This window comes from Hemiscyllium ocellatum, chromosome 7 (genome assembly GCF_020745735.1).
Source record: "Hemiscyllium ocellatum isolate sHemOce1 chromosome 7, sHemOce1.pat.X.cur, whole genome shotgun sequence".
Classification (NCBI taxonomy): domain Eukaryota; kingdom Metazoa; phylum Chordata; class Chondrichthyes; order Orectolobiformes; family Hemiscylliidae; genus Hemiscyllium; species Hemiscyllium ocellatum.
The window spans coordinates 94,895,196-94,921,592 of record NC_083407.1 but is presented as its reverse complement, the minus strand read 5'-3'; the positions used below and the strand labels follow the sequence as shown (position 1 = coordinate 94,921,592).

At 44.9% G+C, this 26,397-nt stretch overlaps 1 protein-coding gene across 1 annotated transcript in view; it reads left to right on the top strand.

Annotated features, from left to right (window-relative positions):
• Positions 1-8,020: 8,020 nt before the first annotated feature.
• ahr2 (aryl hydrocarbon receptor 2) overlaps positions 8,021-26,397 on the top strand; it is a 148,670-nt gene continuing 130,293 nt past the window's right edge. The window contains exons 1-2 of the mRNA XM_060827515.1: positions 8,021-8,618; positions 8,774-8,961. Coding sequence (XP_060683498.1) covers positions 8,560-8,618; positions 8,774-8,961 — 247 coding nt within the window. The 5' untranslated portion in view covers positions 8,021-8,559. The remainder of the gene's footprint in view (positions 8,619-8,773; positions 8,962-26,397) is intronic.

Genomic DNA, 26,397 nt, shown 5'->3' with positions numbered 1-26,397 from the left:
CTCTTCAGAGGGTTGGTGTGGACTTGTTGGGCCAAATGGTCTGTTTCCAAACTGGAGGGATTCTATGATATGGGCAGAAGTGATTGGATAACTTCAGGTTTATTATGGGAGATCAGCCAGGAGTGTTTTAGAACACTGAAGTCTTGCGGGAACAAAGGCATGGACACAGAATTCAGCAGTGGTTGAGCTAAAGTGGGAGTGAAGGTGAGGGATGTTACAGAGTTGGAGATGAATGAAGTACTGAACAGAGGAGGGGCAAATTTAACTCTTTTTAACTCCTCTGGTTTTCTGTCCATTAGCAGAGCTGCTTTCACTTTTATTTTTCTTTTGAATCAGGATTTGGGATGTTTTCTCCAAACCCTCTGTTTGTGATGGTCACTTTCAAATGATCAGCAAACACTTAATTTTTCGGTTAAATCAGAAACATGGTTTATTTATAAATTCGAACCCAGGAGACGATTGTCAAAACACAAGCATACTCTGAAGTAAAAGGAAAGACAAGGGTTCATAATAAAGAACAACTCAAAAGAGAACAATTCATATGGTTTGCAAGAGTTGAGGAAGTTACTGTTTAATGAGGATTAATTCTTAGAGGAATTCATATTCAAGCAGGCTCAGTTGTCGAAGGTAGGAATAACAGATTTCCGTTAAATTTGTGGTTGACATATAAAGATATTTGGTCCATTTTTAGTAGAAAACAGGGAACAATTTTGGAACAAGGTTGCGAGGAACTTTGCTTGAACTTGAGTCAGGCTGAACCCAGCCTGAAGTCTTGCTCTGTTTTTAGCAGTTAATTCTTAGCAGCCTGACTTGATGGTGAAAGTAGACTGATTGTTACCAGATTGAGGCAAAGCATCAAAATGTATAATTAAAACTTTCAAAGACGTTTTGGTCATGTGTCAGGATTGTTGGATGAGTCACTTTAGTTCATAAGGCAGTTTCTATGCCCCTGGTCAAAACCATTACTCACTATACTAGCTGGATAGTGGGCCATGAGAGCCTTTTCAGGCATGATGAATTTTGATAGTTCTCCTTGTTCATGGGATCCTGTTCAGGAGTCGTATCATCTACTGTTCTTTAGTGTTTGTTGATTGTAACACCCACACAATACAAGTATGTAAGATTCCAGCAGATAGAGCCTGAGTCTGTACTGGGAATATAAATACATGGGTTAGAAGCAGAAGTAGGCCATCTAGCCCCACATGCCTGCTGTGCCACTCATCAAGATTGTGGCTAATCAGATTGTAACCACAACCCTGCATTCCCACCTCCCCTGACAACCTTTCCGTCCCTTGCTTATCAAGAACCAATCGAACTCTGCCTTAAAAATATTCCAGAACTCTCAGCCACTTTTCAGGAGTTCCAAAACTCATGGCCCTTCGACTGATTGCCACTTTCTAGAAATTGTAGTCAACTCATATCATGTAATTGGCAGTAGCCATGTTTTAGTCCAGCAAATTTCATTTGACAATAAAAGTACTTTTTTTAAAAAGAAAGAATTTGCGATCTCTTTCAGGTCTTGTGGAGCAGATGGCAATTTTTGTGATGGTATGGATATTACACAGTAGCCCCTGCTTGTGTAGAGACAGATAAAGTGAAACTTTTGCCAAGTACATGGTAAGTGTGGTGCTGGAAAAGCACAGCGGGTCAGGTAGCATCAGAGCAGCAGGAGAATCGACACTTCGGGCCCTTCATCAGGCTTATGCCTGAAACGTCGACTCTCCTGCTCCTCAGATGTCATCTGACCCGCTGTGCTTTTCCAGCACCACACTCTTGACTCTGATCTCCAGCATCTGCAGCCCTCACTTTCTCCACGTACGTGATACGCCAACACGGGGAATGATGTCGTATTATCAAGCCAGAAAATAGGTTCTGCTTTTTAAAACAGAAACTGTGTGATGGTGCAATGTGGTGAGTGATTGGATTTCCTGTGACAGTCAGTTCTGACCTTGCCCCCACAAGAAGTTATTCTTTTACATCACCTTGGCATCCAGGTAGCATGAGGAGTGTTGCCAGGAAATCAATCAAGCCTATTCTCTGGCTCACAGTGAGTAGTGTCACAGGATATGAGGGAGACAAAGGAAACAGAAGTTTAATGGTAGACTCCCACAAATTGGACCATACTGGTTTTGGAATGCATGAAGTAAGTAATTTCAACTTGAAAATGGGAGAAAGATTTCTGACAAGCAAGCTCAAGCAAATAAAATATGCAGTGCTCCGCTCATAAAATGGGGAATTGTAGAATTTGAGAATAAATTTTAGAATTTTAATACAATTTTTCTTTCATCGCCACAAAGCCTCTTTTAAAGGCTGAACGTACTAAATCACATCTGTCTGGGAAATGTGAGAAAAAGACATGATGGCCAAGCAGATTACTGAGCCATCTTGAATGTTGACAGGTCAAAGGGTGCCACGAAATATCCTGCCCCGCACTCACCATTGGCCCTGTTGACAGTGAGCCCTCATGCTCAAATTTGCAGAGAACAGTCAGTTCTGGAGGGCAAGTCAATAGGTTCAGGTGAGTAAAAGAAAGACTGGGATAATAAAGAACATGAGGCAGTCTGAAAGCAGTGACTTCAATTGAGAGGAATCCATCCTTCTCTATATGAATCAGTGTTACCAAAATTTGCTGAATGTGCCATTATTCACGATGTGAAAGAGAAGGGGAGGATACTTGTCACACTCTTCAATGTAATTCACCTTTCTTTAATTTTTACTGAAACCCACACCCTCACTGAAGTTTCCACGGAGTTGCATGCACGTGACACATCTGTGACACCTGGTTCGACAAGTGAGGCCAAAAAAATCATAAAGCAGGAGCAGACGAAGGCCATTCAGCCCACTCAGTCAGCTTCAGAATTCAGTGAGATCATAGGTGATCTGATCATTCTCAACACCACTTTCCTGCTACAACCCCAGAACTCTTGATTCCCTTAATGATTAGACGTTCTGTCTATTCCAGCCCTGAATATAGTTAATGATCCAGTCTTAGCAGCCCCTGCAGTAAACAATTCCACAGATTCACCACTCCTTATTTCTCTTTTAAATGGATGGCTCTTTACTCTGAAATTATGCCCTCTGTTCCTAGACTCTCCTTCAAGGGAAATCAACTTCTTCACAGGACTCTGTCAAGTCCATGCAGAATCTTACACGTTTCAATAAGGTCTCCTCTCATTCTCCTGAACTCCAATGAGTACAAACTCAACCTATTCAAACACTTTTCATAAGAAAATTCTTCCATGCACAGTATCAACCTAATGGACCTTCTCTGGACTGTCTCCAAAGCCAGTATATCTTCCCAAATTAAAGGGTCAGAACTGTTCACTGTATTCCAGCTGTGATCTGCCCTGTGACTGTGGCCTGTTGTCCTGCATAATTTTAGCAACACCTCCCTATTTTTATATTCGAAATAAAGGCCTACATGCCAATGGACTTCCTGCACAACATCTGCAGTCTTTCCACATTTAAATAATATTCAGCTTCTCTAATCATCCAGTTGCTGCACGTAATCTCACATTTTCCCCACATTATAATTTAACTGCAACATTTTACTCACTCATTTAACCAATATCAGTCTGCAGACTTTTTTCACTACTTGCCTTCCCACTAATTTTTTTGTCATCTGAAAATTTAGCAAGGTCACATTCATGTCTGTCATCCAAGTCACTGGCATATATTGTAAATAACTGTGTATACAGCACTAATCCTTGTGGCTCTCCATTTGTTATAGGTCACCACCTGAAATTGCTCCCCATATTGCAACCCTCCATTTTCTATTAATTAGCCAATCCTCTACCCATGCTGATATAGTACATCCAGCACCTTGAATCTTATGAAGTAATCTTGTGTAAAATACCTTAACGAGTGGTATGGTGGCACAGTGATTAGCACTGCTGCCTCACAGCGCCAGAGACCTGGGTTCAATTCCTACTTCAGGTGACTCTGTGTGGAGTTTGCACATTCTCCCTGTGTCTGTGTGGGTTCCTCCAGGTGTTCTGGCTTTCTCCCACAATCCAAAAAAAATGTGCAGGTTAGGTGAATTGGCCATGCTAAATTGCCCATAGTGTAAGGTGTAGGCAAATGGGTCTGGGTGGGTTGCGCTTTGATGGGTTGGTATGGACTTGTTGGGCTGACAGGCCTGTTTCCACACTCTAAGTAATCTAATCTAATCTTGAGAATGCTGCTGATCCCCCTTTAATCTATCCTGCTTGGTATTTCCTCATAGAACTGTAATTAACCTGTCAGGAATCATTTCCCCTTCAGGAAGCTGTGCTGACTCTGCTTGGAGTTAAGGATGATCTGATCAGCCATGATCTCATTGAAGTGCATTCAATGGGCTCAACAAGCTACTTCTGAACCTATGTTTTATGGTCTTATGCCCTCACATAGTTTAGTCCTTGTATTTTTAAATGTTCTACTATTACATTCTTTACAGTAGACAATCAACTGTAATATTTTCCTAAAACCAGATGTTAAAGTAACTCGCCTATTATTACCTGACATTTTACCTCCCTCCCTTTTGTTACATTGGCATTTTGCTAATCTCTGGAACCTTTCCAGAACCTATGGATTCTTGGAAGATTACCACCAGTGCATCTACTATTTCTGTAGCTATTTCTTTTAAAATCTTAGGATGCAACCCCATCAGCCATTGGTCCCATTAGTTTTCCTCGTAGCTTTCCTCTTGTATTTTTTATATATAGATATTTTTATTGGAAATTTAACACTTTTACAAGTTTACAAAAATAAACAACACTCTCAAGTACAAACATTGATATTAAATTAAATCTTAAATAAATAATAACCCAAATTTAACAAAAGAAAAATACCGAGAGAAAATAAAAACAAAACTCAACTAACTACTAATCTAACCTACAACTCACCAGAGTGTATAATTAAGTCTCTTACATTATTAAAATAAGAGAAGAGAAAAAAAAACAATGGATAACACAGAAATTGGGTGTGAGATACACGCTCGGAATGTGTTAACATCAAATGTAACAAAACCCATATTCGGCGGGATTCCTCTCCCAAGGGGTCCCAGACCAGCCAGGTTAGCAATCTCAATTAGATAAAACCCCTTGTTAGGATGGCCAAAATATCTGTATTTATATAATTCAAGAAGGGCTGCCATATTTTATGAAATAATTCGGTCTTTCGGTGCACCATATTTATAAGGAAGTCAAGGGGAAAACATTCCATGACTATTCTTTGCCATTTTGAAAGTCCAGGGGGCCCTCAGCCACCCAGTTTACCAAAATATTTTTCCTTGCACAGAAAGAGAGAATAGAAAATAATCTCTTCCCGTGCATATCCAGGGAAGGTCAATTCGAAAAGCCCAAAAGGAGAGATACAGGGTCCACTTTAAGTTCCGATCCTAAAATTTCTGTCAGGGTACTTGCTATTTTAGTTCAGTATCTACGGATCTTATGACAGGTCCATAGGCAATGTACAAGAGTGCCCACCTCTATTTTACATTTGGGACACACTGGAGATGCTCCTGCCTTAAATTTTGCCAGTTGATCTGGTGCTATATGGGCCCTACGAAGTATCTTCAGCTGGAAGTTTTCCTCTTGTTAAAAATCACACAACACCAGGTTATTGTCCAAAAGGTTGGTGTTGTGTGATTTTTAACTTGCCCACGCCATACCAACACTGGCACCCCACTCATCACTTTTCCCCCAGTGATAGTGATTGCATTCATTTCTCCCTCCCATTAGCCACTTCATATTTTAGTATGTTTAGAATGATGTCAGGGTTCTCTGCCATAAAGACTGATCAAAGTATTTGTTCAATTCCTCTGCCATTTCCTGGCTCCCCATTATTGTCTCTTCAGCTTTGTCACCTCAAGGCTCAGCATTCATTGTTGCCCCTCTTTTTGCCTATATTTTAAGAAGGAACGCTAATGTGAGTCCCCATCTAATTAAGATTTGCCTGAGCAAAGTGTGCAGTACTTTCAAGTATTATTACTTCAGCGCTCAGAGACATCTCCAAACACCTTGACTTTGTCTTGACACTGGACTCAGATGCACCTAGGCATGACAGTGAGATCAGCGCAATACAATGATAGTATGCAAACCTCCACTACAACAGGTCAGACATGAAACTTAACTGACTGAATTCCAGTATGGGTATATTTTTAATTAATTCACAGGATGTGGGTATCAGCAGCTGGGCCAACATTTAAAACACAGGTATCAACAGATTCAAGAACACCTTCTTCCTTGCTGTTATCAGACTTCTGAATGCACCTCTCAAATTTTACATTTAATGTCGATGTTGCTCTTTGTGCACCTTCTCTGCAGCTGTAACATTGTATTCCTCACTCTGTTCTATTACCCTCGTACACTTTGCATGGTATGGCCTGCCTGTATTGCACGCAAAACAAAATGTTTCACTGTACCTAGGTACATGTGACAATCGTAAAACAAAGTCAACCACATAACTGTGGGCCTGGAGTCAAGTGTAGGCTAGACCAGGTAAAGGGTTGGTCATCAGTGGAAGATCCAGTGGATGTAATGTACCTGGGCTTTCAGAAAGCCTTTGATAAAGTCCCACATAGGAGGTTAGTGAGCAAAATTAGGGCGCATGGTATTGGGGGCAAAGTACTGACTTGGACTGAAAATTGGTTGGCTGACAGGAAACAAAGAGTAATGATAAACGGCTCCCTTTCGGAATGGCAGGAGGTGACCAGTGGGGTACTGCAGGAATCAATGCTGGCACCCCAGCTTTTTACAATATATGTTAATGATATAGAAGATGGTATTAATAGTAACATTAGCAAATTTGCTGATGATACAAAGCTGGGTGGCAGGGTGAAATGTGAGGAGGATTTTAGGAGATTACAGGGTGACCTGGATAGGCTAGGTGAGTGGACAGATGCATGGCAGATGCAGTTTAATGTGGATACATGTATGGTTATCCACTTTGGTGGCAAGAACAGGAAGGTAGATTATAACCTAAATGGAGTCAAGTTAGGTAAAGGGGCAGTACAGCGAGATCTGGGTGTTCTTGTACACCAGTCAATGAAGGCAAGCATGCAGGTACAGCAGGTAGTGAAGAACGCTAATAGCATGCTGGCCTTCATAACAAGAGGGATTGAGTATAGAAGCAAAGAGGTTCTTCTGCAGCTGTACAGGTGAGACCGCATCTGGAATATTGTGTGCAGTTCTGGTCTCCAAATTTGAGGAAAGACACTCTGGCTATTGAGGGAGTGCAGGTCAATTCCTGGAATGGTGGGACTATCTTATGTTGAAAGATTGAAGCGACTGGGCTTGTATACCCTTGAGTTTAGAAGACTGAGAGGAGATCTGATTGAGATGTATAAGATTATTAAAGGATTGGACACTTTGGAGGCAGGAAACATGTTTCTGCTGATGGGTGAATGCCGAACCAGAGGACACAGCTTAAAAATAAGGGGTAGGCCATTTAGGACAGAGATGAGGAGAAACTTCTTCACTCAGAGAGTGGTGGCTGTGTGGAATGCTCTGCCCCAGAGAGCAGTGGAGGCCCAGTCTCTGGATCTGCTTAGGAAAGAGTTGGATAGAGCTCTCAAAGATAGTGAAACCAAGGGTTATGGAGATAAGGCAGGAACAGGATACTGATTGAGGATGATCTTTACGAATGGTAGTGCAGGCTCGAAGGGCAGAATGGCCTACTCCTGCACCTATTGTCTATTTGACCCTCAATTCCAAATTTCTAATCGAATATAGGTGTACACAAGCAGAACTTGAACCCAGGTTCTCAGATTGTTACTGGGGTCCCTGGATTAATGGTCCAGTAATAATACCACGAAGCCATTGTCACTCTTCACTTTCAATAGAGACAGATGCAGCCCCCAAATGTTGTGCGTGACAAATACAAGTTCATTCCCTTCTGAGATATTGCAGAGCTGAGTGAATTGGTTCGCTTGGGCTTGCAGACAGACACACCTTCGAAATGCATTTTTAAAAAAAACTCTTCAGACTGCTGGTGATTTGATGCACTCTAGGAGGAGTGGTTTCAGACACTTTCTCTATTTGGAACCAAACTCTATCCTGGGACGGGAGTCGCCCCACCCAAGTGCTGAGTGCCAAAGCCACCTTAACCAGTCTCCTTCCTCCGGTTCAGCTCCTTTTCCGGGAGTCCGGAACCAATGATGTCAAGCCGATCGGGTCTAAGCCCAGCCCTTGGAGAAGGAGAGAGACAGGCACGACAACAGAGAGAGAGAGAAAAGTTCCTGGTTGCAGTGGGACTGAAACAGAGGAAAGGGGACATTGGCTCATTATAGAAGGAAAAGTCTTGGGGGATATGGATTGTGTTGCTGGAATTACCAGTTAGAGAGAGAGAGAGAGAGGAAAAGAGTGAGCTCCCGGGGAGCTGGGCTCTCGCCATTACTGACAGCGCCCGGGATTGTGACCCAGTGGATCGGGCGGTCTGGCTGAGCGGAGTGCTGTGCTGGGGGAGGAAGAGTCTGTAACGCTGGGCTGTGGGGGGGTGAGCCCTACAGGCGAGGGCGCCGGAGCCCCTTCCACCGCTGGGTTTCCTTGTCACCTTGTGGATTGTACCCTCCCCGACAACATGCTGAACGCTGGTGGGATTTACGCCGTGAAAAAGAGGAAGAAACCCGTGCAAAAGAGGTAAGAGTTGGGGGGGCTGGTTCATTTCTACTGACAACTCTTGGTTGGGGAGGAGGGGGGAGAGTTGAAAAGCGATGGTTCCTTTTGTAAATACTTCTAACCGTGTAGTTCTGTCTCATTCCTGTTTTGTTTCCCCCCCCCAAACATGTCATTAGCCCCAAACCACCTCCTGCTGATGGCGTCAAGTCTAATCCGTCCAAAAGGCACCGGGACCGGTTGAATTGTGAACTGGATAAACTCACCAGTCTGCTGCCCTTCACTGAGGATGTCCGCGCCCGTCTGGACAAACTCTCCGTGCTCCGTCTCAGTGTTGGCTACCTGAAAGCTAAGAGCTTCTTCAACGGTATGAGCGCAGGCAGTCGGCGCACTTTGTTTCACTTAGACACTCAAAACACATCTGTCCATAGACCCCCCCATCCCAGACACACACATCACGCCTACAAAAAAGGGACCCCAAATACACACACTCTCCAATATGTGCAGAAATGACCCCAAATACTGTACAGGCAGAAGTGACTCCGAATGAACACACATTGTCCTCAAATACACACACACTTCGAAAAATTACCCCATATAGAGACACGCTGCTAAATACGCACATTGAAATGACCCCCAGATACACGCACACAAATGACCCCAAAGACAGATGCACGCTCCTGAATACACACACACAAATGACCCCAGATACACGCACGCACAATGACCCAAAGATAGATGCACACTCTTAAATACTCGTAAATACACACGCACAGAAATGACCCCAGATACACGCACACTCGTAAATACACACAGACACACTGGTGCAAATCCTGAAATAGCAGCCCCCTTCCACATCCTCAACACTCATGCAGAAATGTAAATACTTTGACAGGACACAGATTTAGACGCACATTCTCAAATACACAAATGCTCTAAAAAGTGCCACACCCCAATACACACAAGCAGCAACACAGACAGACACAGGCATACACATACACAAAAATATGCACAGGTATTCAAAAACGGATACGTTAACATTCACACTGTACACGCTGACATAGGTACACAAATGTATTTGTACTCACTGGCACACTCTCAATTAAATAGAGACTAGACACAGTTACCCAGATGAACACACTCAAATGTACACATGTTTACACAATCAAAGCTGGGGCTCCTTCATGTACGCTGACTTGGTACATGAACAAACAGGCATACTCAGAAACAGATACACACAAGTACACTGTTAGGATTGCTGTGCATGCTTCATGTGAGGGTGAAGTATTTTGTTTACGTCTTTCTCGGGCTTGAAAGTGAGCAGCTGTGGTTTCAATTTTTCGTACAACACTCAATCAACACAGGCAAGCATGAAACATAGTTACATTTTCCACTGGGACTTCAGAATGTGCAATAATTTGTGCTTTTCTCAGCCTACATTTTAGTTTGCATGTATTTTGGGGTGGGGTATGGAGGAATATCAATGACTGTAAATAGACTGAGTTGTCTGTTGCTTTACATAAACTATTAACATCCTCTGCGTACTCTACATACCAGAGTGTGAGGAGATTTGCGCATGTCACAGAGGCCGAACCTGTTTGTTATCACAGCAGTATTGGCAAAGGTTAACATTGTATCACTCCAAGACACTAAAAGTTATGGATTGTCTTTAGCTCATTAGGCAAGTTGGTGCTGCCTTTCATTTTGTGCACAGTGTGGGTGACAACACATTCACCCTTCAGTCAAGGCAACAGGTTGGTCAGGTTGTGTTCAGGTGTTTCTGTTGGGTGAAGTGAGGCTTGAATTCATAATTTGCTGTTAACAGGTGAGATGTTATGCCTCGCATTATATCCGAAGCACAGAGAATATTACTATGCATTCCTGCCTACCCTGAGAAATGGGGGAACATTGAGACAGTGATATGCGGTAGCTTTGTTGTTGGGATGGGAATTGTGCTCATGCTTTCTGATTGTGGTTCATTCAAACCTTTAGAATATCCTGGACCTCCCAGTTTGAAACCTACAGCCTCTGTTACCCCTCTCTATTCTTCCCACTGCCTGACAGGCACACATTTTAAAACAATTTTCTGCATGCCATATACACAGTGTATAGCATGGCAGTCACGGTCAGTAATATATTTGTCTATGCAGAGATACATTATGTAGCATTATTTCCTGTAAAGCTTTTGCAATGTGCAGGATGCAAACACTGGTGCTGGGAAAACGTAAAGAAATGCAGTGATTGAGCCTGAATGGACAGTGGTAATGTTAATAGACCATTTGTCTAGGGGATTGCTAATTAACCTTCCAGTGATCTGGAGGCAGATGTTCAAACCATGGTAGCTGGGGAATTTAAATTTGGTTATTAGAAAACAAATCCCAGAATGGCGAACTTGAAAATGACAACTTAAATCATTTTCAAAACACATCCAGTTGATTTAAGGAAGGGAATCTGCCATCCTTACCAGGTCTGGTCTAGATGTGTCTCTCGACCTACAGCAATGAGGTTGACTCTTGCTGCTGTCAGGAATGGCCGAGCAAACCACTCCACTGCATTCAAGAAGATGGCACGTTGTTTCTTTCTCTGGGAATAAATGCTGGCTTTACCAGCAACACCCACGTTTCATGAATGAATAAGCATAAAGTGGCTGTGCGTCTGAATCCCAGACAGAAGTTAACTCTTTGTGCTGACTGAGGATTGGTTTTCATCCCCTTCCCTGACACTGTTGATGCTGTCTGGAACAGGAAGCTGTTTGTCTTTCAGTCTCTGGAGCTGAGGAGCTTGTAAATTCATTTAGTATGGCAATGCCCATATCTGTTCAGTGGTATTTTGAAGGAATGGTGCGGAGGGTGTCCAGATCCTTGCTTTTTCTAATGTGAACCCCTGCAAGAGTCAAGCTGATTGGGAAGAAAATTGGGAGGGATGCCAATTGTGGTCGGCTTTGGAAGTGAATGTCAGCAGATATTACTCCTGATCTACAAGAAAGACAGTGGGTTTTGTGTCTACGTAGACTTTGTTTACAATTATTCCTTTTTTAAATCAATGGATACCTAATTTAAAAAGTTATACCCTGTTCCTTCACCCCTTTTTTTTCTTTTCTCGTTTTCTCTCTCTTCCCTTCTCACTCATGCGCAAACACCAAAAATAAATCTGTGGATGCAGTGTGTTTTTTGACCACATCCCTTGGCATAAGTGCTCACAGAGACTAGGAAGTGGTACAGTGAAGGAACACTCGACACTGAACTTTCACTGAATGCCATGCAGACACTGGCTGTTACAGCCAGAACTTCCTGTAAGGGCAACCAGAATGTGGCGGTGATTGATGCTGGTGTCTGTCGGTCATCAGCCTGGGCGGCACTCACTGCAGAGCTGATTGAGTAAACCTTCAACTTAACCTCCTAACAACATTGGCCTGCCCTGTTCCCCATTTTGAAATGAAAAGTTGTAATATTTTCTCTTAGGCAGAGATCTGAGCCCATACCAAGACGAGAGAACGTGCTAGGGCATTCTTCAGTTGGGAAAGGTTCAATTGAGCTGACATGTTAGTTGAGTTTGTTCAGCGTTGCTTTTCAAGGTTAGCATCACATCTTTACTCCTTGACTGCAAATTGTCCATGTGCAAGGGCGTCTATCCGTCCCGGGAATGGTGGTTATTGGGAGATTACGACAAAATGCACCAACAAGAGGCATCCAATGTGTGAAATACTGTGAAAGTGGGAGCACTGATGAGCAGTTACCTGACTGGTTGCTCTACTTGTCCAGTTGTTGTTGCAGTGCATCAGAGTAATGGACGTATGTGGAGGTGTCCCCTTGCCAAAAATAGGATCCGGCTTGGCTCTGATGTCATGCTGTCTGGAACATCCTTGTAATGCTTACTGTCAAGGCTTGTACGTGTCAGATGGTCACTTGGGCGAGTTACAAAGGATTGCTTGTGCTGTGTAACTGTACTCCAGAATAAATCAGTACCATATGGGAGCATGATGAGAATGGTAGTTTGCATTAACGTTAAGCAAGACCATTGCTTTTCAGTGGCTGACTAATTAAATTAATTTCTTTAATATGACAGAAAAGAGAGAGATGTAGCTGAAGCTTTTTGTCTTGTAGTCAACAGGCCAAATGCAAGATCATCTGATTTCAGATGATCAGACCAATTTATGTCATAGGAGGAAAGGCTGCTGATTGGTAGGCATTTCTGCTTGACTAAAGCATTACCATGGAGAAAGCGATGGGGAACTGCAGGTTCCTGAGTAGCTTCTGCTTCTGTTATTTTCTGTGGCGACTTTTAACCTTTTGGTTTTGGTAATTGGGTTCCATGATTCAATGCTTTTTTACAGTGAGGGGAACTATAGTCCCATCCAGCTGTTCTCCAAAAGTATAAAATCCTAAATTGCTTCCATGTGAGGCAAGTCCAGCGACCAAGTCTATTCTTGCTAAGTTTGTTTTCAGCAGCTTGGTGGTTATCTGATCTGTGGGAATGTTTTAAGTAGAGCAGCTGGTGTCATGTGGGCAGGAGCTGGATGGTTTTAAGCAGTAACGACTGGCAATTTTTCACATTGAAGCAGCTAAGACTCTGTCCTCCTCCTCAGTACAATAGGGTTCGGGCCTCCTGGTGTAATCCATGGGGGTGAGGTGAGATACTGAAGGCGAGCCGTGACACTCGGGCAGTTTCTGCAGGTGATCACTGCAAGCTAGCTGATAATTGTCATTACTGTGGGCTTAAGAGCCTCTCCAAGCCATGTCACTATCTGGTGTGTGTGCTGTCGGAGGTGTGTCACCTGGAATGTGTGGAAGGCGGTTTCGTAGGTGAGCTAGCTTATTTGCCTTGGCTATGTTCTTAGTCATTGTGAAATCCTTCCTACAGCTTAACAATGAAAGGAGAATGTGATGTTGGAAATGTCTTGATGATCTGTTCAACTGAGCTACAGTGTGGAAAACATTTCCAATTAACACCAGTGCTTTTGATCAGAGGGGTCAGAAACAGGGTTCCTGTCCCCTCCACCGGTTCGAGAATTCAGTCGCAAACTCTGATTCCCGTTCATGCCCATTTGTGAGGGCATTGGATGTGGATGGTGGTGATTTATGTTAGCGTCGCCGTTGGTTGGGTTTAAGGAGGTGTGGAGACTTGGAGCAGCAACTGGATATGTGTCACCTCAGAAGGGAAGGGAGGAGCCTGTGAACTATCAAGGCATGCTGCAAGGGAGATGATGACATTGATTTATACAAGGTTCTTGGGTTATCCGCTCCAGAGATTTCAGCGCTTAATCTTGGCTGACCCTTCCGTCCAGCCCTGAGGGAATGCTGCACTGTTAGAGGTGCTGCTGTTTGCATGAGATGTGAAGCTGAAAACCCGCCTGCTCTCTCTGGTTTATAGAAGATCTGTGCTCACTGAACTGAGGAGTGAGTTCTTGGTGCTTTTGGACCAATGTTTATCTGTCAAGCAGCATCAAGAAAACCTGGTTATCTGTTCTGTACGAATTGGCTGTGGTGTTTCCTCCAAAACAGTGGTGACCATATTTGAGAATTGCATTGGTGATAGAGCTTTGGGAAACTCTAGTTGTAGAGGAAGGCGAGTCTTTCTTGAGTGCCCTCGGGGTGCGCATCTACATTGGAGACTACCAAGGCCATTTTATGTGGACACTATGGAGTCAAAACTGGGAGCACATCAGCACAGGGATTATCTCATGTGTGTTTCACATCATGTCTTCAGTCAGTGGGGCTACCGTTCTAAAGTGGATCAGTCACCAGATGTTATTTGCACTCGGTGATTTAACACAAAATTATAAATATTGAATTTCAGATCATGCAAAAGGAAGGATGTAAAATTTTGAGTTTAGATCTTAGTGGGGGAAAAAAAAACTCTTTTAAGGGAGGGGTTATTGACAGCAGGACTTCCCCTGCAAGGAGAAATCCGTTTCTAGGTCAGCGAACAGAATAATGTAAGGTTATCACCTTGTCAGTTTGCTGAAGCAGTGTTTATATTGGGATGGTTTTGAGTTCATTCATATGCAGACACTGTGTTACGGAGCCAGTTGTGAGCAAGTGACGCAAGATGTTAGCTTTAATCAGCCTACTGAATACAGCAGCGAACTGTACACACTTTCCAGCCAGTGGGGTTAGAAGCAAGAGAGATCCTGTCAGATCTTAATGGTTGGGAGCTGACATTGAAAGGTTATTGATTTGATTCCTAATTCATGCTAAGTTTGGTCCCTGGGAATTTTCGGTGAAATACTCAACATTGAAGAAACGTCACTGGCAACTCTTAAACCATGCGAGGAGAAAGTGAGGACTGCAGATGCTGGAGATCCGGCTCAAGACTGTGGTGCTGGAAAAGCACTGCAGGTCAGGCAGCATCCGGGGAGCAGGAGAATCGATGTTTCAGGCATAAACCTGCCTTCAGTAAGCCTTCCTGATAAAAGGCTTATGCCCGAAATGTCAATTCTCCTGCTTTTCGGAGGCTGCCTAACCTGCAGTGCTTTTCTAGCACCACACTCTCTTGACTCTTAAACTGTACACACAGGGCTGGTTCCAGCAGTGGTTTATTGCATGAAATCTACACAATTGTAAGGCTGCCCATTCCTACGTGTGTCGCTTCTCCGGTCATCATGCCTTCATTACCTCGACGCTTGACTATTTCTATACACTCGTGGCTTCTGTCCTGTGGTGTTCTTTATGAAAATTTGAGGTAATTTAAAACGCTGGTAGCTGTGCCTTCCCTCAAAGCCAGCTGTGTTTTCCCATTGAGCCCGAACTCGCTGACCTGCAGTGCATCCTGGTCTAGCAGCATTGTGAATTCTGATCCTTGTTTTCACATCCTGGCATGACCTCTTCCTTCCTTATCTCCGTCGTCTCCTTCCATCCCGATAAACCTCCAAGATATCTGTCTGTACTGTCCCGTTTACAGTTCATTTACAGTCAGGGTGCTGTATAAACATTCCTTGCAACAAACAAGTCTTTCGATGTCCATGCTGAAAGTGTTGTTGCTGGTTAAAGCGCAGCAGGTCAGGCATCATCCAAGGAAAGGAAACTCGACATTTCGGGCAAAAGCCCTTCATCAGGCTTTTGCCCGAAACATCGAATTTCCTGTTCCTTGGATGCTGCCTGACCTGCTGCGCTTTAACCAGCAACACATTTTCAGCTCTGATCTCCAGCATCTGCAGACCTCACTTTTTACTCTTTCAATGTCCATGGCCTGCTCTTTTCCCACAGTTGGTGTATAATGATAATTCTCACTCACCAACACTCTTGTTCAGGCAGAGTGGCATACACACAGATTTAACCCAGAAATCCCCTCTGGCTGCTTGTCGTATAAAATGACTGAGAGAACCCGGTCAGTAACGCTCCATTTTTTGTTTTGATCCAGCTGTTTCAAAAGACGGCCCTGATCCCAACTTGTGCAGTTGTACAGCCGTGAGGTTTTACACACTGATTTCACTATTAACTCAAGAGGACTTGGAAAGCCAGGGGAGATGAGTGATCTGGCCAGCATTTGGCCATTGACTGCTTTGGAGATTTGTTTTGAGGCTCCCCTTCCCCAAGTTAAGTTTAACGTGGGAAACAAAAACAGAAGTTGCTGGAAAAGCTCAGCAAGTCGGGCAGCATCTGTGAAGGGAATTTAGGTCACGTTTCGGGTCTGGGTGATCACAGAAGCTACCCGACCTGCTGAGCTTTTCCAGCAACTTCTGTTTTTGTTTCTGATTCACAGCAGCTGCAGTTCTTTCGGTTGTTAAATCTAATGTGGATTCAGTGGTGGTGCCACTCCAACTGTTTCTTTGCTCCCCCTTCTGACTCCGTTTCGGTGTCTTGCTCAAGAAATACGCAAATGAAAGTCGACAAAGTATTTATTTCACTGAGCTGCATTCAAACCTGGGTCAGACGAGTGAATGGCCAAGGTGTCTTCCACCTTGAACTGTGCTCTTCTGTCTGTCATGGGTTCGGGAAGGGGCTTCGGGCCTTTACAGCTTGCTGGTCTGACTGTAATTTGAGGAAAATCTCATTCCTGGAGTATAGAATCCCCACAATGCAGATAGAGGCCATTCAGCCCATACAGTCTGCACTGACTCTCTGAAGAACATTTTACCCTAACCCTGTAGCCCCACGTTTACCATAGCCAACCCTGCTAGCCTGCACATCCCTGGACAGTGGCAATGCTAAATTGCTCAATCATCTAACTTGCAAATCTTTGGACTGTGGGAGGAAACTAGAGTACCCAGAGGAAATGCACGCAGGAATGGGGAGAATGTGTGAACTCCATGGAGGCAGTTGCCTGAGGATAGAATCGGACACAGTTCCCTGGTGCTGTGAGGCAGCAGTGCTAACCACTGAGTCAATGTGCCACCCACATCAAACATTATTGTGGGAGATCTGTTCCCAGTGCTGGCTTTGATGTATCATCCTGTGCTTGTATGCTGTACTTGGGTTAAGCTATCTTGTGATCTAATACAATGAGTTTGCAAATAACTCCTGTCCATAGATCTAGGTAGAAGACTTGCATGTTGCTAATGATGGCAACTGAGAATTAGTTTCTTTTTAAGATTGTAGTTGATGTTGTGAATTTCATTGGGATGTTAACAGTTAATTACCTTGTTGCTAAATGCTGTCATGATAGACTTGTCCTCTGACTCATAACTAGAGCACTCGGAAGTCTCCTTAATATGCTGTGGGGTGGCTTTTTTTTTGTTTCTTTTTCACGCGATCTTTGTTTTTGATTTCAAATTTCTTGGTTGTGTTCATTTTGAAGTGAAATCGATAGAATAGATTGCAAGATAGTCCTAACTGAACACTGCAGATTTCAGGCTGTTGACTGTCGCCATTTTGCTGTAGGCCTCATGTGACGTTGGCCTCCCAGCTGATATGTTGTTGTGCCCATTATCATTTGTTTCTTACATTGCTCACTGTCACTGAGGTTTCAGCTCCAGGACACGCGATATTAGTATCCCTGGTCAAATAAGCGTGCTAATGATTCACCTATCCAGCCTCATCATGTACCAGCAGAGCTGTCAGCATTGAACAAATAACAGGCTCTGTGCCTCGTAGCCACAAGGCATATACAGGCCTCACTCATCAAATCTTACATTCTCGCCCCCTTCCAATGGATCCAGCAATATTCCATAAAGGGAGTAATAGGCAGATGACGCCCCTCTAGTAACATGGTTTTTCTCTATTCCTCTCAGCTGATTTCATACGCTCATTTTTCTTTACTTTCTTGAGAGAAACCAGCTCTCCCACTGTTGGGGAAACTTCAACGTCCAGCTTTAGTTGGAGAGCTTTTGCTAGAGCTTAGAAAATGACCCAAAATTCGGAAATGATCTCTTGTTCTCAAGCAGGGGCAACCTCCCCCCCCCCCCCCCCCCCCCCCCCCCCCCCCCCCCTTCCCCTTTGAAGGTCATAACTATCTTCCCCACAGTGCAGTAATTCGGAGAAAGGGTTTGAAGGCTATAGGTGGGTGATGACCATCTCCACTGTGAAGCTTAGGTCCCACATGGGAAACTAGATGAGTTGATTCAGTCGCTGGGCGTGGCTTGTTTTCCCCTTTTTTACTATGTTCGCCTTTTATGAGGTGTCCCAGTATCGCATGCCATTCCCAAGGTGCCGAGGGTAAGCAGACAGTTTCTACCGTGGGGACGTGAGTGGTTGTGATGGGGCAGATTTTTCATTCCCTCTCCGTGGAGTCTGCTCCTCAATCTCTCATGACTGTGTTGTCAGCCTTGGCTTTGTGCCCTTGTCGGATAACTTCTCCATCTCAAATGCTCCAACTGACGAACCCCCCCACACCCCCACCCAACCAACATTCGCAGCCTTCTGTGGGTTGGGAGATGGGGAAAGGTTTGAGATTTCTGCTACTGTGTATCTTGTAAAAGTACTTTCTCATTAGGCTGATTCGTAAATTATATTTATGCCCCTTTAGTGATTCTCTCTGTCATAGTAAACACTGGACAGCAGGAGCTCATTTGGCCCATCGTGTCTCCATCAGCTGTCCAAATGAGCAATGTACCTAGCCCCATTCTTTTTGCCATTTCTGTAGCTCTGCATGCTCGTTCTTCCTTCCAAATCCTTATTGGTGCCCAGAAAGCAATTATTTTACCAAGAGTTACGAGCGAGGCTCTGTGCGAGAAAGTACAACTCTCGCCCCCTTGCGGTCCAGTGCTCAGTTGGTGTGCTGTGACACCGGGGGATTGTAATCTATGGTATGGTTCGGAGTGGACCCACCTAGTCCCATTGCAGGCTCTTTGATATGATAACCCAGCTTCCAGCCAAATATCCAGGATAATTGGGCAGTGATGGAATGGAATCTAAATATTTGTGTTTACTGAACAGTGGTGTCAGCTGCTGTGTCGATGGTGGGGACGAAAAGGGTGACATTGTTTCTGATTTGAGTGTCCAGCCTGCTAAAGACTTGGGGGATCCTCTGTGCTTGGATGTGCATGAATATGCACAGCAATATTGATGGAATGCTTGAAGATGAGAGGCTTTTTTTTGTGGCTTTACCAATAAACCCAGTTACTACCCCCCCACCACCACCACCAAAATAAATCAAACTCTTCAATGGCTTCACATTCTGATTTGAGCCTGCACATGTTGTTCCGGATTGCCCTTCTGTCATCTTGTTTCCTTACACATCCTGCTGTGCTGCAACTCTCTAATGCTTTGTAAATGGAAATGCGTTCAATTCATATTTAATGAAAGTGGCACTGAGGCATTAAAGTTTAAACGGCTGTCTTTGCTCTTATGTTAGTGAGCCTGGAATGAAGAGCTGATGCCTATGTGTGTAAAAGATTGTGCGTTGAAGTTGCACACCGGGAACTGAAATTCCCACAAAACTCTTTTTGGAATCAAGAGTAGGAACCTTCACTGAATTTGGTTTGTCCTCTTTTTGGCTGGGTTGGAATGTTGGAAGGGTACAACATAGAGTGTTTTTACCTCTAGTCACTATTGAACGCCCTTTTGTAGGTGAAAATGATGGTTGAAGTGATGTATAAGTATAACTTAATAACAATGCACTGACTGCAAGAACGTAGAGACGACTATAAGAATTCATAATATTTTGAACTCTGTTGGAGTCGTGTTTCTTTTATAGAATATTACTTTCGGTTTAAAGAAAACTGAATTTACCAAGTGTGACACCAAGTAAACATGCCCGTTTCTGCTTCTCTCGTGTGTGCTTTAATTTGAATTGGGTGCCTGTCTGAAGTTTCATGTAAGCCCATGTCATGCCTGGTCTAGTCGCCCAGGTCTAAAGGGAGTTCTCGATGGCCTGCTTTTTACTGGCATTGTTCACGACAAACCTGAATGTCAAGGTCACAGTGTCTTATGGGTAATAAATCAAATCACGAACGTCCACCTCTGGGCAGCACCTCCTTAAATCCATGATCTCTACCAATTTAGGAAGACAAGGATAAGCAGTTCATTCGTCCCTGACAATTCCCTCTTCAAAACCCATGCCACTCTGAGTTGGAACTATATCCCAGTTCCTTTTTGGATTCTACACGCTCAACTCCATTTAGTTTGGAGACAGAAATTATATTCTCCCATTAAGCCTGACATGAACAAAATTCCACCAAATATCCATTAACTGCTGCATCATGTTTTATAACATGGAAATGCAAAATTATTGTTGATTTTAGGAAAGTGAATTGTGCTGAAGAATAGGCTCCAGACCAGCCACTGGGCTCACATGAGCCAGCATGTACGGAACACTGGGCAGAATTTTAACATTTCCCCCCCACAAGGGCAGGAGGGAGAGGGCAGGAGGGAATGGGAGACTGCTGGAACATGCCTCAGACAGTCTCTCTCTGGCCTGCTGCCCGTCCCCTTCCAGCCCTCTCCGCAGTATTACTATTTTTAATTAAACTGCTCGGGCACCTCAGAGAGCATGCTGCACCAGATAGGACTCAAATCAGGGCCTCCTTGTTCAAAGGTAGTGCCATTACCATTGTATGACTTTCTCCACACCATTGTATGCTGTGAGGGGTGAAGCCGAACCCTAGTCTTGCCACATTTGATGCCCTTGAGTGACCATTAATGGACAGTTTCTACCCAGCCTCGGTATTTCCTGACATGGGGCCTTGGAAGTTACACCACTTTGGGCGTGGGCGGCCAAGGGGAAGGGTGTGCATCTCTCTCTCTTCCATTGGCAGTCTCCTTTTCAGTCTTGATTGGTCTGCTCCCCCAAATGCGTCCTTGTCAGCAATACCCTAGCGCAAACCCCACCCTGCTCCCTGCCCCCAAGACTCCCAACACTTACTTGCTGGGATAAGGCCTCTGGGCACAGTGCCAATCAATCCTCTGTAGCTTCGGGTGCTGCAAGCTCAATGGGGCTGCTGGCCAACTGGATTGCTCTCTTCTTGCTGATGTGGGCTGCAGTGTCACCTCCATGTAGCTCACTCTCCATAAACAGCTAGAGGGCAGGCTGGTACTGCTGTCAGCCAGAAGGGCATTCCTAACCATCTAAGGCTATAACTCATTGCCTTTTCCAGTACAAATAGACCAGTCTTCCAAGGAGTGACAGATGAAGTTCAGTTTGGATAAATGTGAGGTGCTGCATTTTGGGAAAGCAAATCTTAGCAGGACTTATACACTTAATGGTAAGGTCCTTGGGAGTGTTGCTGAACAAAGAGACCTTGGAGTGCAGGTTCATAGCTCCTTGAAAGTGGAGTCGCAGGTAGATAGGACAGTGAAGAAGGCATTTGGTATGCTTTCCTTTATTGGTCAGAGTATTGAGTACAGGAGTGGGAGGTCATGTAGCGTTGTACAGGACATTGGTTAGGACAGTGTTGGAATATTGTCTACAAATCTGGTCTCCCTGCTATAGGAAGGCTGTTGTGAAACTTGAAAAGGTTCAGAAAAGATTTACAAGGATGTTGCCAGAGTTGGAGGATTGGAGCTATAGAGAGAGGTTGAATAGGCTAGGGTTATTTTTCCTGGATTCTGGATTAGTGGTGCTGGAAGAGCACAGCAGTACAGGCAGCATCCGAGGAGCAGTAAGATCGACGTTTCGGGCAAAAGCCCTTAATCAGGAATAAAGGCAGAGAGCCTGAAGCGTGGCGAGATAAGCTAGAGGGGGGTGGGGGTGGGGAGAAAGTAGCATAGTACTCTATGGGGGAGTGGGGGAGGGGATGAAGGTGGTAGGTGGGGGGCGGGGGAGGGTGGAGTGGATAGGTGGAAAAGAAGATAGGCTGGTAGGACAAGTCATGGGGACAGTGCTGAGCTGGAAGTTTGGAACTAGGGTGAGGTGGGGGGGAAGGGGAAATGAGGAAACTGTTGAAATCCACATTGATGTCCTGGGGTTGAAGTGTTCCGAGGTGGAAGATGAGGCGTTCTTCCTTTAGGTGTCTGGTGGTGAGGGAGCAGCAGTGAAGGAGGCCCAGGACCTCCATGTCCTCGGTAGAGTGGGAGGGGGAGTTGAAACGTTGGGCCACAGGGCGGTGGGGTTGATTGGTGCGGGTGTCCCGGAGATGTTCCCTAAAGCGCTCTGCTCAGAGGCGTCCAGTCTCCCCAGTGTAGAGGAGACCGCATCGGGAGCAACGGATACAATAAATGATATTGATGGATGTGCAGGTGAAACTTTAATTGATGTTTTAATTAAACATTAATTAATCCTTTAGGGCCTTGGATAGAGGTGAGGGAGGAAGTGTGGGTGCAGGTTTTGCAATTCCTGCGGTGGCAGGGGAAGGTGCCAGGATGGGAGGGAGGGTTGTAGGGGGGTGTGGACCTGACCAGGTAGTCACGGAGGGAACGGTCTTTGCGGAAGGCGGAAAGGGGTGAGGAGGGAAATATATCCCTGGTGGTGGGGTCTTTTTGGAGGTGGTGGAAATGTCAGCGGATGATTTGGTTTATGCGAGGGTTGGTAGGGTGGAAGGTGAGCATCAGGGGTGTTCTGTCCTTGTTACGGTTGGAGGGGTGGGGTCTGAGGGCAGTGGTGCGGGATGGGGGGTGGGGGGGGGGGGGGGGGGGGGGGGAGGGTTCGAAGGAGAAATCTGGTTTCCAGAAACTGCAGTCATGGTTTTTACCTTATTTTCCCTGGAGCGTCGGAGGCTGAGGGGTGACCTTATAGAGGTTTATAAAATCATGAGGAACATAGGGTAAATAGACAAAGTCTTTTCCCTGGGGTGGGCATAGGTTTAGGCTGAGAGGGGAAAGATGTAAAAGAGACCTAAGGGGCAACGTTTTCATACGGACAGGCTGGACCGAATGGTTTGTTTCTGTGCTGTACGTCTCTGCGACCTACCTGCTGGTCAGCCCAGAATCTGGGTTAAGGTGCACAGGAAGGGATGGTGGACAAAAAAGGTTCCCTTTTTAAGGTGAGACCGAGTAGAATGGACTTCTTGTTTAGCAGAACGAGGAGGGAAGGCCAGGATTTCTCACTGACTGGTTGGTTGTTACTCCAGAGTAGATGGGTGTTGCACACAGGCTCCTTATGGAATCCCCATCATGGAAGGAATTGCCCTGGGAATGTTCCTCCATTCTCAGAACTCTCTGATCATCTTCACTTAAATTGGAGGATTCTGCTTGAAAGTCGGCGAATGGTTACTCGGGAAAGATTCTGCTGTTAAATACACAGTCTGAACTCCTGAGTTCAAGTGACCCAACAGTTGTCTCGCCCCACAGCCCAAACTATATTTTGGTCGGATCCTGATCCCACGCCACATCCCCCTCTACCCAACCTTCCCCACTTCCCCAATCTAACCTGAACCCATTGAAACTGGTGTGATGCTGCAGGGGATTAATACAGGGTTAGGCACTGAGTGACTTGAAATCTAAAGTTGAAGGAACGCGAGTTACGGATATGGCTATTTAGGACCAAGACGATGAGAAATGTCTTTCTGCAAGAGGGTTGTGAATCAATTAAATTAGTGTCATGTCCCATTTGTCAGCACTTGTCCCATATCCTTCCAAACCCTTCCTATTCATATACCAATCCTGATGACTTTAAAATGGTGTAATTGTACCAGCCTCCACCACTTCGTCTCGTAGGTCATTCCAAAGATGCACCACCTTCTGCATGAAAAAACTGCCCCTTAGATCCCTTTTAAATCTTTCCCCTCTCACCTTAAACCTATGTCCTGTAGTTCTGGATTCACCTACCCCAGGGAGAAGACCTCGTCTACTTACCCGATCCATGCCCCTCATGATTTTATAAACCTCTGAGGTAACCCCTCAGCATCTGACACTCGGTAGTGGGGGGAGGAGGGACAGGGGAAGTAGCCCCAGCATGCTGAGCCTCTTTCTATAGCTCAAACCCTCCAACCCTGGTGATATCTTTATCTCCAAGAACCCTGGAAACTTACCATCGAATATAGATTAGACTGATGTCGTTTTGGGGCACTGGGAGAATCAAGAATTTATTTGAAGCGCAATATCCCTATGATCATTTTTGAATGATGGGACAGTCTCGGGGCTGAATGGCCTCCTCTAGCTGCTACGTTGAATATCCTTCTGGGAGGAAGCTATGGGAGAATGAGCAGGCCAGCTGATTTAGTCCTCTGATGTTTGTTTTAGAATAGATGGAAGAGTTGGAATAAAAGTAAAACTCTGAAAGCAATCCATGAATGTGTGGAGAGGGTAATGGAGGTCAGATCCATGACCACCTGTTATTTCCGGCTAAAGTGTTGTCCTGTGGCTCTGCTCTGGCTGAGGGTCTGATTTGAAACGCTTTGAGGGGCTGTCCCCAGTCTGTAGCTGACACCAAGCAACCCCATCTATAGCCAAGTGGGTGATCGCTTGCCTTTTTATGTCCTGTTAGTGGGACCTTGCTGTGTACACAAACAGCTGCCATGCCCCGAGAGATGCTCTTGAGAGTTTTAGTAAGTGCGTATTCTTTGATACTGTGGGAATTTGCGCTGTATGGTAACGAGCCGTAAATGCTCATGTCTGGCTTTCGGAGGGGAGTTTAATTTTTCGGCACCAACCGTTAGTGACCTGAGTTAGTATGTTTGACTCAATGTGGAGCAAAATTTTAAAAACCTGGAAATGCTCAGCAGGCCTGGCAGCAGCAGTGGAGAGAAAAACAAAGTTAATGTTGCGACTTGGTGCCCTTTTATCTGAATGTGAGGCAGAGGATTTCAATCATGCTGCAGTCTTCCTTCAGCATGTCAGCACTGGTTTGATGGAAAATGACGTACTACTTTTGAAAGCAGGTTAATAAGCTGCTGACTCCTTTTAAATAGCCATGTTAATGTGCAGTCAAGCCCAACCTAGACTTTCAGCCATCCCTCCTTGAGAGGCAGCTGACTCTTACAGTCCACAAGCTGTGTAGGTGTCTTGCTGTGAACCTATGTATATCTTTAATGCGCAAGATGAGGGTTATTAAACTGATTCCACAGACATGAATAAAACATTGATTAAAAACATGATGGAATGAGAATGAATCATTTATGTCGAATACCTTCCCAAAGAGGCCAACAGATTTCTCCAGGCTTTTTGACCAACCCCATGTGCGTTGCAGGTGAAGGACATCAAACTGTCAGTAAACATTATCCAGCTCTTAGCTGTTTTTTTGGCAGTCTTGTCTCTGAGCATTTTCAAGCCATATTCCTCTCCCTGCTCGCAGCCATCTTGTTTTGCAAGGTGATAGCCTGGATGTTGTCAGTTGCATCTTTTGAGTTGGCCTCATTCATGATTATATTTGACAATTCTCTTCTCCTCCCTCCCATTGTCAGTGGGCGGCACGGTGGCACAGTGGTTAGCACTGCTGCCTCACAGCGCCTGAGACCCGGGTTCAATTCCCGACTCAGGCGACTGACTGTGTGGAGTTTGCACATTCTCCCAGTGTCTGCGTGGGTTTCCTCCCACAGTCCAAAGATGTGCGGGTCAGGTGAATTGGCCATGCAAAATTGCCCGTAGTGTTAGGTAAGGGGTGGATGTAGGGGTATGGGTGGGTTGCGCTTCGGCGGGTCGGTGTGGACTTGTTGGGCCGAAGGGCCTGTTTCCACACTGTAAGTAATCTAATCTAATCATTCCTCTTGATTTTTCTTTTAATCACTGATGTGGATGAGAAAAACATTCTAGATGGTTGGGCTGCCTCACTCACTTGTCTCATTCTTTGACCTGTCCTGTTATTGCCCTCCCTTATTCACATGTCAGTAATTGTATGAAGGATGGGGTGTGATTAAAAACCTTTTATGTTTTTGAGGTGGTGCAGGAGAAACAGCAACCATGTCTCCAGGCTGTTGTCCTGAGACAGTAAGTGTACTCCAGCTTGGGAGCAAAACCAAGTGAAATAAGACCCAACAGTATGTTGGTGCTGGAGTGGGTCACCACTGAGTGCACGTTGACCTGATATATCTGTTGACTGTTCCCTGGCACACCTCTTGCTTAGCTCCTCTGGCCCTGAAAAGTGTCCCACTCACTACCTGCCACTCTCTGATTACCAGTGAGGATATTCATTCAGCCTTTTCCCTGACCATTGGCTCGGATCCCTCAAGCAGGAACCATTCAAAGTAGAGGAGTTGATGCCTTTGCGTTGAAGCTAACTTAGACGCTGCAGAATCCAGGGAGGGCTGAATTGCAGAAGCTGAGGTTACTGCCTTGTACATCTCGGGAATGAATGAACCCTTCTTACAGGATGGACCACTGAACAAAAGGAAATTGGCCTGGGTTGCTAAGGGACTGGCATGAAATCCAGTGCTGGATAATTGTGCTGTTGAACGCTAAGATTCTCCAAAACTCTCAAACAGGACTGGGGATGCATCATTCCTTTTTATCTGACACTTCTCAGAGTGTCCCAGTACCCACAGTCTCATCAAATGTAGATGTGACCAACTCTGCACTTGAGCCTTACTGCCTCTCTGGAATAAGATCTTGGCGTT